This window comes from Danio rerio, chromosome 22 (assembly GCF_052040795.2).
Source record: "Danio rerio strain M-AB ecotype USA chromosome 22, GRCz13ab, whole genome shotgun sequence".
NCBI classification, from domain to species: domain Eukaryota; kingdom Metazoa; phylum Chordata; class Actinopteri; order Cypriniformes; family Danionidae; genus Danio; species Danio rerio.
The window spans coordinates 12674404-12691012 of NC_141042.1; the positions used below are offsets into that span (position 1 = coordinate 12674404).

Genomic DNA, 16609 nt, shown 5'->3' on the forward strand with positions numbered 1-16609 from the left:
TCAGATATCAGAAGTCATTACTCAAAAACAAATACACACACTGTTCCTCAGGAACGCCGTTAAAAATGAATAACAGAGCTGCCGCAGCATGAGATTAAAGATTTAGCAGTGGCTAAATATAAATTCTCTTCCTTTTAGTGAAACGCACTCCGTTTTAGACGTCTCGCACCAGCCAATTTCAAGACCTCAAGAGGCCGAACTAAAGAAGCACATTGACAGTCAACATCTAGTCAATACAGCACAGTGCAGTCATTCATCGTCTAGCAGAACGTCCCATCGGATGCACTAGAAAGTTCCACTCAAGTAAACCTTAATCCTACAACAAACTGCAGGGGTTTAGTTGTACCACACGCAGTGCATCTTCAGTAACTTGAAAGGATTAATGGAGAGTTGCGCATCTGCAGAAAGCCGAAACCGTTCCCTGCTCATTAGGAAGCGATATTTATGCTGATATTCATGTGAAGTCAGCAGCTTCTTCGAGGAGTGCTGAGACTGCGGCCCGAGTGGTTCAAAAAATTATGAAGCTCGTAAAGCTGTAGGATCACAATGAAGTGTTGAACACATCTACAATGCATTTAGTCTGTTACAGATCTAGACTTCACTAACAAAACACTCACTGTGAATGACGACATAGAGAAGTAGCATAGCTGATTGTTTGGGCTGTGCCTTTAAATAAAATAGTTTTTTGTACTTAAATTTACTGTAAATTATTATGCTGTTGCATAGAAAAATTCATCTATAAACTTTCTTCCCAGCAGAGAAAAGGCAGGATTAATATGATAGTTAAAGTTCAGCCCAAAGTCTTAAGGCTGATTTATACTTCTGCATCGAGTAATCTGCGTGACCCACTGTACCTACCTTACGCATAGTTGTGCATTTATAATTTTGCGAACTGTTTGTTTTGTTCCGCAATAACACTTCTGAAACACTAGCTGGCAGTAGTTTTTTTGTTCCTCTGTGTCGAGTTTCTTGTTTTTTCTGAAGCTAAAAGTAGCTAAAACTCGCTCATTCGGAGGCAGGAACTGGCGGACGTGCAACAACTTTAATCATAAGGTAAACACAAAACAAAAGTTTCCATCTGGAGCTCCATCACGGGATTTGACACTTGTAAACATTCGCTCCATTGGGCTCGCTGCTCTCAGCACTGCCCACGCTTGTCAGCGCTACCAAGCTGACCAATCACAGTGCGTAAGCAATGCGTTGATGCGACATGAAGTTACATTTTTTTAGAGGTGCACGTCAGCGTCTGCATCAGCCATGGCGAGGGCTATGCGACCGTGTGAAGGCTGCGCCGGACCATAAGCATGTGCTTGACACAAAAAAAATACATCAGTCTTTACGAGGAAATGGAACTTATATGTAATGTCAAAAATGTAGCTAGTTTGTATGAATTCATATAATTTAGTTTGTATGAAAACTTACTATTTTTAGAAAGCATGGCACCAAACCCCATCCCTCATTGGGAGATGAGCAAATTGTACTTAAATTTAAAAAAATGAGATTGTACAAACTCGTGCAAATTAGCTATTAAATTAAAGTTACGAATTGCCCTGAAATTATGTTGACGAAGTCTTTTATTAAATTACCTTACATTAGGAATTATGCAAGTAGTTTGTTCAATTTATCGTAGTTCATAAAGCTTTTAATAGCTTTACCTATTTAAGTTACTTTAAATTAATACATGACGTTAATAAAGCGTGTTAATAACGCGTTGCATGACTAAAATTTTGGTCTGAAAGCGCGATTACTTAAACTGAAATTAAAAGTCTGTTTGCATATACCACATTCTGTTGTACAGTGCTGTGAAAATGGGCAAAATTAAACAAGTTAATTAGACGCAGAAAAAGCAAGCGATTGCTCCATATTTAAAATTTCTGTATAGAGAGGTCATGTTTTGATCTACTATTGGTCTCGCGCAATCATGTGATGCGATTTCAGAGTTCACCGAGTTTGAACTTTGCTATGCAGCGACATGCAAAACTTGTCGCAAGAGCTTGCATTTCTGGTCTACCGCATTCGCATGCCTAGGAATGGAAGTCTATGGGGAAAAAAGTAAAATGTAACCGTGCGTTCACACTTTACGCACATTCATATTATGTTATCTGTTTACGCAATGGACAGTTAGGCAATGTTACATCTACTTTTTACATCTACATACACAAATGTAGCTAAAAAAAAAACCTTCAAGCAACCTTTCCTGCAGCTTTGTTTATGAGAACAAACATGCATATATTTAATATCTCTATTACAGGGATTTGTTTTCGTAACACGTATCGCTCCAGGAATGAACATACTGCTGCTATGCGGCAGGAAGCCTTTTCTGACAGTTATTCTCAGTTGTATCAGCAGCGCATGATGTATAAACTCATTGAAGATCCTGTCCTTGACTGCCCGAGGAAGCTTTGTTTTTTGCCAGCCTCATGGATCACGAGGACATAAAAATGTTCATTAAAATAGATGTTCATGTTTTGTTGTTCATAACTGTGCCTTCTACTTTCTTTTTAGGTGCGTTTTGTGTGCGTGTGTGTGTGCGTGTGTGTGCGTGTGTGTGTGCGTTTGTGTGTGTGTGTGTGTGTGCGTGTGTGTGTGTGTGTGTGTGTGTGTGTGTGTGTGTGTGTGTGTGTGTGTGTGTGTGAAAATAGGGCAGAATCTTCAGAGATTGCGAGCTACAGAATACTGAAATCCAACACAACAGCTGCTCTGAGAAACCTGTCTTCCGATCAGTCTGTCTTTTTGCAGCACACACACACACACACACACATGCACATTAGCATCCTCGCACACAAACCAAAACAGGAATGTGATCTAGTTTCTGTGTCAGAGTTGGTGAATAAATTTGCATGTTGTTATCACTTACAGGACGTTTTCAAAAATCTTCTGATAGCGCTGCAGTCTCATGGAAGACTTTTGACTGGTCTCCGCAGTGCTTATGATACTGCCAAAACAAACCGCTAAGGCTAACATAACTGCTAATACTAGTATAAAACATTCACATAAAAGCTAATACATTCAATTATATTTAGCACTAATGCTAACACTAAAAGGTTTACTACATTCTATTGAAAGGCTAATGTAACATCTAATACTAGTGTAAAACACTCACATAAAAGCTAATTCATTTAATTAGACTAGCACTAATGCTAACACTAAAAGGTTTACTACATTTTATTAAAAGGCTAACGTAACTGCTAATACTAGTACACTTACATAAAAGCTAATTTTTTAAATTAGACTAGCACTAATGCTAACACTAAAAGATTTACAACATTCTATTGAAAGGCTAACGTAACTGCTAATACTAGTATAAACGTTCACATAAAAGCTAATTCATTCAAATAGACTAGCACTAATGCCAACCATAAAAGGTTTACATTCTATTAAAAGGCTAACGTAATTGCTAATAGTATAAAGCATTCACATAAAGCTAATTCATTCAAATAAACTAGCACTAATGCTAACACTAAAAGGTTTTCTACATGCTATTGATGTTTAAGCAAATGCTAATACAGAACTGACTTTAGTTTTGGTTCTACAAAAATAAGAGCAACTAAATCAATATTAAAACAAATATGTTTATTCATGTTAATGTTGAAAAAGTCAATGAATCATTGTTAACCATTGCTAACGCTAATAATGCTAAAACTAATATGTAAAGCTAAAACCGAACACATATCAGCTTTGAATCTTGAAAAATTAATGCTACAAGCTACAAATAAAATAATGTTGTTAGATGCTAAAGGCTAAAATTATAGTAATGCCAATCGTCGGTTTTTACAAACACTAGGGACAACTAAAGTAATGTTAGCACTAATAATTAAAACCAGTGGTAAATCTGTGGCTAGCTAGCAATAGTTATAATACCACACGCATTTTAATACTAATAATATGCGTAGTTGTAAACATAGTAATGCTATAACACAATAATAATACAATAGTAAACATAGCAACACTAATATGTTTAATACAATCCTGATATCAGCTATTATACTAGAAAACTACTGCTTCTTGTAACTTTAATGCAAATACTTTTATGGTGAAGCTTAAATAATAAAGAACATGTCATAAGTGTTTTAAAAAATAAATCTTGTTTGATCCTTTGTGGCCTCAAACCTCCCAAGATTCATTGTGCGCGGATAACGAAAGGGCTTTTTTTTTTTTTAAACAAACTCCAGATTACAGTTATATATGTAGAAAATAGACTTCAACTGCATATCTAGTTAATCAAATGTTAAAGACAAAGAGACTGAGTTTTTTATTACTAAATGTGATTCTATAGCCAGTTTACATTTTTTTTATGTTTCCATATATGGACTAAGGGAAATACATTTAGATAATTTGTGAAACGGGCAGCATGATGGCTTTCAGCAAGAAGATTGCTAGTTTAAGTCCGGGCTGGGCCAGTTGGCATTTCTGTGTGGAGTTTGCATGTTCTCAGACTCTCTGTTTTGCGTGGGTTTTCTCAAGGTGCTTCGATTTTCCCAACAGGCCAAAGACATACGCTATAGGTGAATTGGGTAAACAAAATTGTATGAGAGTGTATGGGTGTTTCCCAGTGCTGGGTTGGGGCTGGAAGGAAATGCCAGAATAGTTGGCAGTTCATTCCGCTGTGGCCACTCCTGATAAATAAGAGACTAAGCCAAAGAAAAATTAATGAATAAATAATTTGCTAGGTGACGAGATCAGTCCTCTATAGGATTGACCTTCTCATTTTACAACGTTCGTTTCGGCCCACATGGACTTCGAAGGCCTCAACTTTGAAGTCATCCTATATACACTATATACACTATACACTATATACACTATATATACACATATGTTTGTCCAAATAGCTTGAAAAGTAGATTTTTCACCATAGGTGCCCTTTAAATTGCATAATCTGTCTGAAATACAAGCACTCTGAAATGGACATTTTGTTTCAGATATGGAACATACCTGCCAACACTTCTGTTTTCCCCGGAGACTTCCGTATTTCACACCCATCACCCGCCACCCTCCTGTTTTGTTATTTCTTTTAGAACAGTCTCCAACAACCCCACCTGGTCATCAACTTTTGTGTAATATCCGATAGCCATCGCCGCCCGAAATCCAGTTATTAACACCACATACATCAACTCGAAATTCTGAGACAAATGTTGGCTGGTGTGGTATCAAAACAGACTTGGCCAGCTTACCAATCAGAGGAGATTTGGCTAATTAGAGGGAGGGGTTTACAGAACTTAAGCACTAAATTGATTCAAACAAACCGTAACAAAATCATGATCTCTTAAATGATTCTGAAAAATTGTAACATTACAATAAGGTTGTATTAAGTAATGTTACTTCATTAATTTTCCTTCGGCTTAGTCCCTTTATTCATCAGTGGGCACCACAGCGGAATGAACCGCCAACTTATCCAGCATATGTTTTACACAGCGGATGCCCTTCCAGCTGCAGACCAGTACTGGGAAACATCCAAACACACTCACTACAAACACAAACATACACTACAGCCAATTTCGTTTATTCAATTCACCTATACCGCATGTCTTAGGACTGTGGGGGAAACCAGAGCACCCAGAGGAAACCCACGCCAACATGGGGAGAACATGCAAACTCCACAAAGAAATGCCAACTAACCCAGCCGGGACACAAACCAGCAACCTTCTTGCTGTGAGGCAACAGTGCTAACCACTGAGCCACCGTGTCACATAAAATACTGACTAGTATGTATTTACTAACATGAACAAACAATGAACAGTGCATTTACTGCAGTATTTATTCCTTTTTGTTAACGTTAGTTAATGTAAATAAAGTCACATTAAGTATATTACCTAATGTCAAGAATTTAAATTTGAATAATCCATTAGTAAATGTTGAACTATGATTAATAAATGCTGTACAAATATGGTTCATTATTAGTCATATAAGTAAATATATGAACCAACTTAAACTAATGAAACCTTATCGTAAAGTGTGAACAAAAAAAAGACAATGGTTTTCTGGCATTAGATGCATTTAAACCTGTAAAATACTGTAAGTGGGCTCCAACACAATATATTAGGTCACCATATAAACTGCTCTTTAAGTCAACCATTTCCGCCAGATATTCCTGTTTTCCATCTCTGAACCTGAATTGGTGAGACTGCAACTTTTTTTTTTCATCCTTTTTCATCTAGTTGTTCTCCCAAACCGATTTACTTGGCTCACTGTGTTGATGTTTTAAAAAAAACCAGAGGAGGTGCCGAGAGGGCAAAGCACCCTCCACCTCTCTCTCTCTTTCTTTCTATCTGTCTTCCATCTTTTATTTTTAGACTCAGGGCTCTATGGGAGTTGGCATGCTGGCTTTTACAGGCTGGTAGTGCTGAATGCATTAATATGAGAGTGAACTACCCCTCCTGTACCCATGACCTCTCCTCACCACAGTGATATTTACATTCAGAGTCTTCCGCAAGAAAATCTAATACGCACACACACACAGAGAGAGACTAATTTCGTTTTCTTCAGTCTGAAGTCATTTAATTCTCAGAGAACTGACATTTCGGCTCTCGATTCCGCCAATGGAGGAATTTCTGGATGTGTTTATTAGGTTTGGAGGTATGTGAGCGCATTTGTGCGTGTGTGTGCGAAGCCGAAGACACTCTGTCGCTGAGAGCGTGTTAATTGGCTGCACTGGAAAGGCGCAAGACATCTGGGAATTCATCTCTCGCAGTCTGGCATATATTAGACCATTTCTGTTCTTCTCCTCCTCCTTTCTTCCTTTTTTCTTCCTGCCTTCATCGGTTTCCAAATGCAACACACACACACACACACACAAACCCACACGGTCCCTTTAGGGCTGACAGGAGTAGCGCAGTTGTTAATGAAAAATCAAGCCGTCCTGCTTACACTTTAGATAGCGTAACCTCATAGGCACTTTAGTGAAGAGAGCAAGACTCAGATCGCCTGATCAGACACTTTATCTGAACCGATTCGAGGATAATTCGCTTAAAACCATAATCCAGTCGTCAAATATAGATTTGATCTGCGCAAAACCCATACTGACCCAAATGCGCGAGACCAAAACAACACTGATGCTCTTGAAGACTTGTGGGGAAGTCTACTGCCATTTAGTGCTTGTTTACTAAAGGGATAGTTCACCCAAAAATTAACATTTACTCACAATTTACTCAACCTCAAGTGGTTTACGAACATTTATGAGGTTCCTTATTCTATTGAACACTAAATATGATATTTTGAAGAAAGTTGAAAACCATGGAAAACAAATTCAATGGAAGTCAATAGATTACAGCTTACTCCAGGATATCTTCCTTTTTATGCAAACAGAAGAAAGACAGGTCAAACAGGTTTGGAACAAGTGAAGGATGAGTAAAGGATGACATACATTTTTCAGTTTAAGGTGAAATATCTCTTTAACTTGAGGTGCTAAAGCCATATTTATGTGTGGAGAATGAAAAAAAAAATCCCCCAAAATTGATGAGAGCCATATCTAGGGAGTAACCCCTGATTCACAGTGTCCACGCTTGACAGAGGGTCTGTCTGAAGTTGGGGCTCATCATAGCAGCGTCAGCCAATGAAACTAGTCAGCAATCAGCTACTGTTTGAGCTGGTGTACTTGCATACAGTGATCTAATTGGCTGACGCTTCCATTGGCGTTGAGAAAGTCCCAACTTCTGCAGCTAGCAATGCCACTGAAGCAAAGCCAATGGATCCACAATTCAGATTGGCAACGCTTGATGACACCTGTTAAAAGTGAATGGGATACTTTGACGCTGACCACGGCTTAATTTGTGCCGGTACATGCCGGATCTGGCACCTCATTTTACTGATCCCTCTCCTCACACGCCCTCCTCCACCGTCCGCTGTTCAATTTTACTTTTTTCCGCGACTCCCCAACCCTCTTCACTTTCGTCCGTGACACCTCTACATCCTCGGGTATCGGGCTCTCACCTCCACCCACACTCATCAGCGCTAACAAGCTGACCAATCACAGAGCTTGCGATACGCGTCATTTAGTTAAATTTTTTCAGAGGTGCGCGTCAACGTTGCCGCAGCCACAGCGAGGGCTATTCGTCAATAAACGCCACGGCCAAGCTTGAAGTAGAAGTATAAATCAGCCTTGATTCACACAGGGCTTCACCGTCAACGCTTGACAGAAGGCGTGTCTAAAGTTGGGGCTGACGCGATCATCATAGCAACGTCAGCCAATGAAATTAGTCTGCAATCGGCTAAATTAGTCTGCAGTCGCTAGTGTCTAAGCTAGTGTATTTGCATAAATAGATTGAGTTAGCTGATGCTTCCTTTGTTGCTTGAAAAGTTGAGAACTCCCAACTTCTGCAGCAAACTGAAGCGTCGCAGACGCATCTACAGTTCAGCAATGCCTGAAGTCACCCATTCAAAGTGAATGGGAAGCATTGACCCTGACGCCTCGTGTGAATGGGCCGTAACTGTGTGTTCACACTGAAGCCAGCAAGTTCACTACATAGATTTCATATTATCATATATTTCATAGCATATCAGCAAATCAGTTACATTCCTGCATAAAAACATGCTCTCTAGCCTTTTATCAAATTAATTTAACTACGAAAGATCCAGTTGTTGCGTGTGGTGTGGCTATGCTCCACTTATCCAATATGTCCATATGTCTGAAATATTCTGAAGCAGCGATACTGTTTTGTACTGTCGTTAGTTAGCATGAGACTTCCGTTTATCAGTAACTCGGCAGTATCTTTTTTTTATTTAAGTACCTGTAAGAAAACATGGCAAATATTGCGACTGCAACAACACCTGTGGTTGCAAAGTTCACAGTGACTTCTCTGGACTCCTCTCAAGTGGTGGACTTCAACATTCCAATTGTTTGCCGCCGAACACGTCATAGCCCCTTACCATGAATTTGAGTTGATTTCAAATCTCTTTGACGGCCACACTAGTGAAGACGTGCCACACCGCTCTACGTCACTTATCGCCACTGGCTCCCATTGAAAATTAATGACTTCCATCTTCTTCGATGCTCTCGCCGTCTTCGGTGAGAATGCTCAGTTAGAATTACATAGAGACATCGGGGTTGACTTGAGTCAGTATAAACAACTTTTTAGCAACCATACAGAACACCCAAGCAACTGCATAACAATCACCCATTACACCCTTGCAACCATCTAAAGCACCCTGACAATCTGCATGGATGTTGAGATGGGGTGGCTTAAAGTGAATATTTATCCCCTCGGGATGTGATTGAGAACAACTTCAATACTTGCATTAATGTAACAGAGACTGAGGGTGCTTTTGCGACAGTATAAATCCACCTAAAATCTACCTAAAACAAATTAGCATTCGTTTATAAACTGCATAGCAACCACCCAAAATGCAACCTGCATGGATGTGGTATTGTTAAGATGAGATTTTAATAGCTTCAAGATATGAATTTTTAGCACACTTTGAGGTCTCTATATGCTAGCATATGTCTAGCAACTAGCCAACATCTATCACATACTGTAGAATCAATCCAAAATTTATACTAGCCAACATCTATCACATACTGTAGTATCAATCCAAAACACCCTATCAAGCTCATAATAACCATATGGAACACCCAAGCAACTACATAACCATCCAGAACACCCTGGACACCGCATAACAACCCACCAGAGCACCTTTGGAAACACAAAGCAATACATTACAACCACTTTATCATCCAAATAACAGTGTAAGTTGAGGATATTTGTGCTAGTGCATTTATTTCCTTTATAACATGTCCAAAAAAAATCTAATATCAATAGTTACAGAATTCGACATAGAGATTTGACTCTTTTTAAAGCATCAGATTAGCATTTGCCTTATTTCCTGGTTAAACACTACTTGTTTAATGATAGAATTGTTTGTTTACCAGCACACTCCAATATCAATATTTGCTAGAGGCTGTTACATTCATGTTTGTTTGATCATCGTACAGCATTCAAGTGAATGTTTTCTGTCAAGTGCTTTTACAATATAATATAATGATGCTAAATGCTAGCACTCTGCTCTCTTTTTTCCCTGACTTGATACAAATGTTTAATGTAAAGTCCTAGTCACAATAGCCATAAGCAAAGTAGAATAAATCATAATTGGTAAATTTCTGTCATTTAATTTGTAATTTACCATATTATAATTAAATTTATTTTTGTAAGAAAAATGGTGGTTGCTTGTGACAAAGCCATCTGCCATGAAGATAAGTTATCTGCTAACGTTTTTGTGTTGCTGTTAGCGCATTTGTTACAACATTCTGGCTATAGGTTCAACAGCTTTGCTAAGTATTTTCCAATCATAAAAGCCATTAGCTAAGAAAAATAATATTACATCATAATTTATAGTTCCTTTCTTATGTAATTAACCTTATAGTCATTTTATTTATTGTAAATAACATTGTTTTTTGTAACACAGCTATTTGCTAATGTATTGGTGTCGCTGTTAGCGCATTTGTTACAACGCAATTGTTTATACAGTCTTGCTAGGCATTTGGTCATCTAGTCTTACTCTTCTTGGCTGTCATCTTCTTGGTCTTGGTCAACATCTTATCATCTGGATAACGTCTTTGTTATCATCTTCCTCCTTATGGTCATCGTCATCTTCATTGTCATCTGCTTTGTCGTCTTCGATGCCATCTTGGTCTTAGTCGTCATCTTCTTGGTCTTGGTCTTTGTATTCATCTATGGTCCTCGTCTTGGTCTTCTTAGTCTTTGTCTTCTTAGTCTTGATCGTCATCTTCTTTGTCTTCGCTGTCATCTTCCTCCTTATGGTCTTGACATCCAAGACGAAGATCAAGACAAAGACCAAGAAGATGACGACTAAGACCAAGAAAACTAAGATGAAGACTAAGATCAAGATGGCATCAAAGACGACCAAGACTGAGCAGATGACGACTACGACTAATCTCTTAAGTCGCAAACCAAATCAAAATCGCAATATCTGTCAAAAAAAAATCGCAGTTGGATATTTTCCCGAAATCGCACAGCCCTACTGCTATCTGTGTTTCTATTAGCACGTTTGTTACAACTTTCTGGCTAGTTTCTACAGCCTTGCTGAGTGTTTCTTAGTCAAATAGATATTACCAAGGTAGAATTAATCTTAAGTAGTACATTTGTGTTCCTTTATTTTGTAATCAAACATATAATCATTGTATTTATTTATTGTAAACAAAATTGTGGTTTCATGTGACATAGCTATCTGCTAATGTAACTGTATTGCTGTTAGAGCATTTGCCTAGTTTCTACAGCCTTGCTAGGCATTTCCAAGTCAAAATAGCCATTTGCAAAGTATAATGAATCTTAATTAATTAGTAAATTTCTGTAATTTCTTTTTAATTAACCATATCATTTATTTTTCTGTAAACAAATATGTGGTTTCCTGTCACATAGCTTTTTGCCATGAAGCTATGTAATCGCTGATGGTTCTGTATTGCTATTAGCGCATTTTTTTTACAACATTCTGGCTAGTTTCTACAGCCTTGCTAAGCATTTAGGAAAGTAATGAATCTTAATAGTATTTTTTGGTTACTTTTTTGTAATTAGATCATTTTATTTACTTTTTGTAAACAAAATTGTAGTTTCTAGCAACAAAGCTATCTGATTATGTACCAGTGTTGCTGTTAGCGCATTTGTACAACTAGTTTCGACAGCCTTGCTAGGTGTTTCCATTTCAAAATAGCCATTAGCACTATATAATCAATCCAAATCCTGCTTTACTCAAGTTAATTTACCAAAACAGTTCGCTCTATCTCAGTCACTTGCCCTTACCAGCTGTCTACAATCATTTGATTTCTTTCTGCGCTTAAAAACCATGCCATTACTGGTCTAAATGACAGCATCTCTCCGGCGTCGCTGCTCTGGTGTTGCTATGTGACTGAATCTTCACAGCCTGGCAACGTGAGTCTCAAAGTCCCTGAGTCCCCGTCCGGCTCTGGAAGTGCAAGGTGAGTCATATAGTACTCAGGGGACGGAAAAGAAAGCATTCCCTAAAAAATCATACATCAAATCCAGCACAGGGCTTCTGTTAGCTTAAAACTAGCTGCTTAGGGATTAAACCGCATGGCTTGGAAGCTGACTAACCTGCTGAAAACGCAAAACTACAGAAACCATTGAAGAGTTTGTAATGATTTTAATGGAAATTATATTGGTTTAAATTGAATCTTTTTGGGTTTTAATGTCACAACTAGAGACCATTAAAATGTATTTGATTAACATCTTGAAGGTTTGTTATGTTTTTAGTGGCATTTGTACCAGCTGTGATGGATGCTATTGCATATAGTACCAGCATGGTTGAGCATTTGTGTGTGCACCTAAAAAAAGAAAGCAAAAGAAACCATCACAGAAGTTCTAATGGTTTCCACTATAATTACCATCAAAACACATTAAAGACAGTACATTTTAATTTATTTCTACTATGTTTTGGGACATACTCCAATAGGATTCATTGATTTTTACATACCATCAATTAAAGTCAAACAGTTACGAGAAACCCAAAACAACTGTTGCGGTTTCCATTAAAACAAGTGCAACTTCCAATATATTCATGTCAGGGAAAACAAATTTATATTTATTACTTTTAGGTCTTTATTTTTTATTAGAAAAAAATGTTTAGACTAACAACAGATTAATCAATCTTTTATTTCTTGTATGATACCATATATTTACCAAGCTTACTTCTTTCTTACTGTGTTGCTTACTCGTTTAGAAGGAACTGTTGACAAGAGGGAAATAGCAGTATAAGAATAAATATAGTGCGGGGGTCCTTGCTCCAGACTGCTGTCTAATAAGAAGTCTAGACATGTCACATAGAGCTGGATGCTTGTAAAAGTTGTGAAATATATTAAAGACAAAGTTAACTGTTTAGTTCTAGTATGCAGAGAAGGGTTGCAGAAAGAAGAAGTATGTTTGGGTACAAGAGCCAAAGGACTGCAGAAAGACTAATAAGTGGCTTACATCAGTTGTGTATATATCAATCTAGGCTCATTCTGAAAACGTAGATCCGTAGACGTTCCTAGAGACCGTGAAATACGTACCGGGAGGTACGGCAGTTTTTGCTTTTGCGAATCCACGAGAGGCCTATGTGTGCTTTTTCATATCTCAAATGTCTCTCGTGAGTGCCATTCACACCTGCGCTGTTCTCCCGTAAACCCACCAGAGGCTGCTGTCGAACGACCGTCTGTCTGACTGACTGAATGATTGACTGTTCGATCAGGCAATCAACTGACCCACCCTCCTCCTTCCCTTAACCCAACAAATTTCTAAGATTGACTCGCCCACCAGCTTAATTCCCTAAACCCAACCAACAATTAACAAAAGCTGTCCAGAAAAAGAAAACGCTCGTCTTATATTTTTTAATATGTTTTCAGATTTCACCACATTCTGACCATGTAATTCATTTGTTTATTTTATTTTTTGGATACTGTTTTTGTCTTGTCTGATTTCTGTAACCACTCTTTCCCGGACTCGAACCCAATCGTCGTCATGGTCAACTCCTCTCAGCATCTCAAGTCCACCGACGTACACAACGAGCTAACTGGACAAACTAACTGTCGTGGGAAAGCCCTCCACACGGAGGTAATCGGTCAGCCGGTAAGCGCAAAACACCCGTGACCGTATTGGGCATATTTGCAGTTATAGTAGTAATAATTGTACATTTAGTTTTAAAATAAATTCGTAAATAAGATTAAACTGTCCGATGTACACAAAAAATTAAGCATCACTAAAACACCAAAGAATAAACTACATTAACTCAAGAGCTCATCTTAAAAACAGGATATGACATCATCAAGGGTCATCTTGTATCATCAAGGGTCTCGTGGTGCTCTAGAGATGCCAAAGACGTCATGATACTCACTGAACGCAGCGATCGCCAAGATCATCGTCACCACAATGGAGACCCACGACACCCATAGTGCTTTTTTTCTGTAGCTTTGGGCCTCATGGGGTTTGAGCCGCATGCTGCTCTCCAGGAGCCCTGCTGAGGGACAGCACACAGTCAGATTACCTCATGCTTCCCTGACATAAGCATCTCTGAGGAACTCAAAGTGATTTATTCTCTGGGTAATATCTCAACAACAATGAGGGTCTGTTACAAAAGTTACGTTTTCATAAGCAATGTGTTTTCGTATACATTTATTTAAAGGGTTTATATGTCACAATATTGATGTATTAATCACTCTTTTTACGTAGTGTGTGAACAGTTTTCATCAAACTTAAATAAAGCAAGACCATCTCTGACTTCCTACAGGATGTCAATAGCTAGGTTTCATTCCCCCTGTGTTAAATTAATGTGCAATTTGAAGTACAGCATGAGGAATGAGTGATGGAAATGCCAAATTTCAAATAAAAAAAGTTTTTATAATCGCTTGAGGTGGTTTTGGACTTGTTCGAAAAAGGATCAATGTGAATAATGAAAAATTGAAATGCATTTGTCGAATGAACATTACAACCGCCTGACTAGTCAGCTGTCTCCATTATGTTTGCCTTGTTTACTGTTGGTTGCTAGGATACCAATACTACAGTCAGCCACTCTAATAAGTTGACGGACACGCATTTAATTAGCATTTGGATTTTTTTTTGCTAAATGTTTTTTAGCGTTAGGATGTAAACTTTGCTAATAAAAACCTGATGACTGCCAAAAACAATTTTCATACAAAAGACTCATTTTTGGGGGTGAGGAAAAGCTAAATTAAGATTATTATATTTTTTATGAAGGACTCATTTATAGAAAAATAAAAATGATGACGGATTTTTATTTAAAGAAATTGTGACGATTTTTGATATGCTTATATATTACATATAAAGTTTAATTTTATGTAATACTTTACATGATTTTGAGTTTATTATTTATTATTGATTATTTATTATGACCAATATTTTTTAGGAATTGAATTACACAATAACATATTTCTGTTTTATTGTAGATTTATAGGGCTAAATATAATGTATTTAATGCAATTTAATTTAGCAATGAAATATTATAACTCTATGCATGTATAAAACATTTAATTCAATGTTCTGTGCAATCTTCCTTAGAAATTCTTACACTTACTAATGATTTCTTAGAGAAATTTTGTTTCTGAATAAATTCTACATCACGTTTTTTACCAGTGTATCCATGATATTCAATGTTATTGTAAAAAGGTGTTAATTTCAGATTAATGTAAATTAATACAGTGACAAAATAAACCCTACTGACATTAATGATGTTGTACTTTGCATAGAAAAACGTGATTTCGATTTCTAAAATAAACATGATTAAAATTATGTTAACTTAAATGGATCATGAACATATTGAATATGATTATCACTAAACTTCGTATTAACAATGTATTATGAACTCAAATCCATTATGTGGAACCAATGTCAATAATTCAATTGAGTAAATCCAACTGAATAATTTGAAGTGTCCATATACTATTTTTCCTTTAGTGAATAGGCTATTATGTATTTATAATAATAATAATAATAATAATAATAATAATAATAATAATTATTATTATTATTATTATTTACGTTTTGTCTATTATTAACTTTAATGTTTATTTCTAGCCTACACATAACTTGACTTTTAAAAAACACACCCTAAAGAAATGTAATACTACCAAACCTGTGACAACTTGCACACGGGAATGTTTTTATCACAAAAATACCCCAAACCAAGAGTATCTAAGCCCTCCCAAACTCGTACCGTTATCCTCCGGCTCCCCGATCTTCATCTGCTGCTCCATGTTAAAACTGTCCGCTTGATTCGGATGGTGTCCGTTGGCGGGAGTCGATGCTGGATCCTCCAGAGCTGGATCCGGGGCAGAAGGAGCGGGACCTGGGTCTACAGGACCGGCCGTGGGGTCAGAAGCAGAGGAGGAGTCCGTCATGATGATTGGGGCCCGGGTTCAAATGTCTAGAAGCATCCGAAAAATGTCACACCTGGACGCGAGCGGAGGAGGCGCGCACTGCCGGGGAGCCGTTCAGAGCATCGCGGACGGGCGCGCGCGCTCTCTCACACACGCGCGCGCTAATTAAAAACACGCACGTGCGAACTGTACTTTATAAACAACGGCAAGGTGTCAGAAACATGCGGGAAGTATGGACATTAAATAAAAAAGTTGTGGACGTGAGGTTCCGTCTGGGGGGAGCTGGTGACGCGTGAGCAAATAACCCTCTGCTCGTGTTCAATCCACTTTAGTTCAGTGAAGAAAACGCTCGTTTAAATAGTCTATATCTGAGAGAAAATAGGCTACATATATTTTCGGTCAGTAGACCATAATATTGTGATTTTTTTATGAGGGTTGTTTTTCCTATATATATCATTAATAGTTTAGCAACTTGGAGATGAACTGGTTTATAGATAGATAGATAGATAGATAGATAGATAGATAGATAGATAGATAGATAGATAGATAGATAGATAGATAGATAGATAGATAGATAGATAGATAGATAGATAGATAGATAGATAGATAGATGGATGATTATTTAGATTGATTCATTTGCTGGTAAAAAGGTGTGTATTATAAATAAAAAGTAATCACTAACTGGATCAGTGAAGTATTGGTGCATTAGCGACATCTTGTGTGACCAACTCACTATTGCAGTTATTGACTGAGCTGTAAACAAGTCTGTCCAAATAA

General features: G+C 37.6%; 1 protein-coding gene across 2 annotated transcripts in view; it reads right to left on the reverse strand.

Annotated features, from left to right (window-relative positions):
* The window catches only part of tmem163b (transmembrane protein 163b), a 60790-nt gene extending 44630 nt beyond the window's left edge, over nt 1-16160 (reverse strand). Inside the window, exons 1-2 of one of the 2 annotated variants that reach the window (XM_087302238.1) lie at nt 15670-15933; nt 13834-13953 (exon numbers count right to left, since the gene is read on the reverse strand). In XM_087302238.1, coding sequence (XP_087158364.1) covers nt 13834-13953; nt 15670-15853 — 304 coding nt within the window. In that variant the 5' untranslated portion in view covers nt 15854-15933. 2 annotated transcript variants of the gene reach the window in all.
* Between the last annotated feature and the right edge of the window lie 449 nt (nt 16161-16609).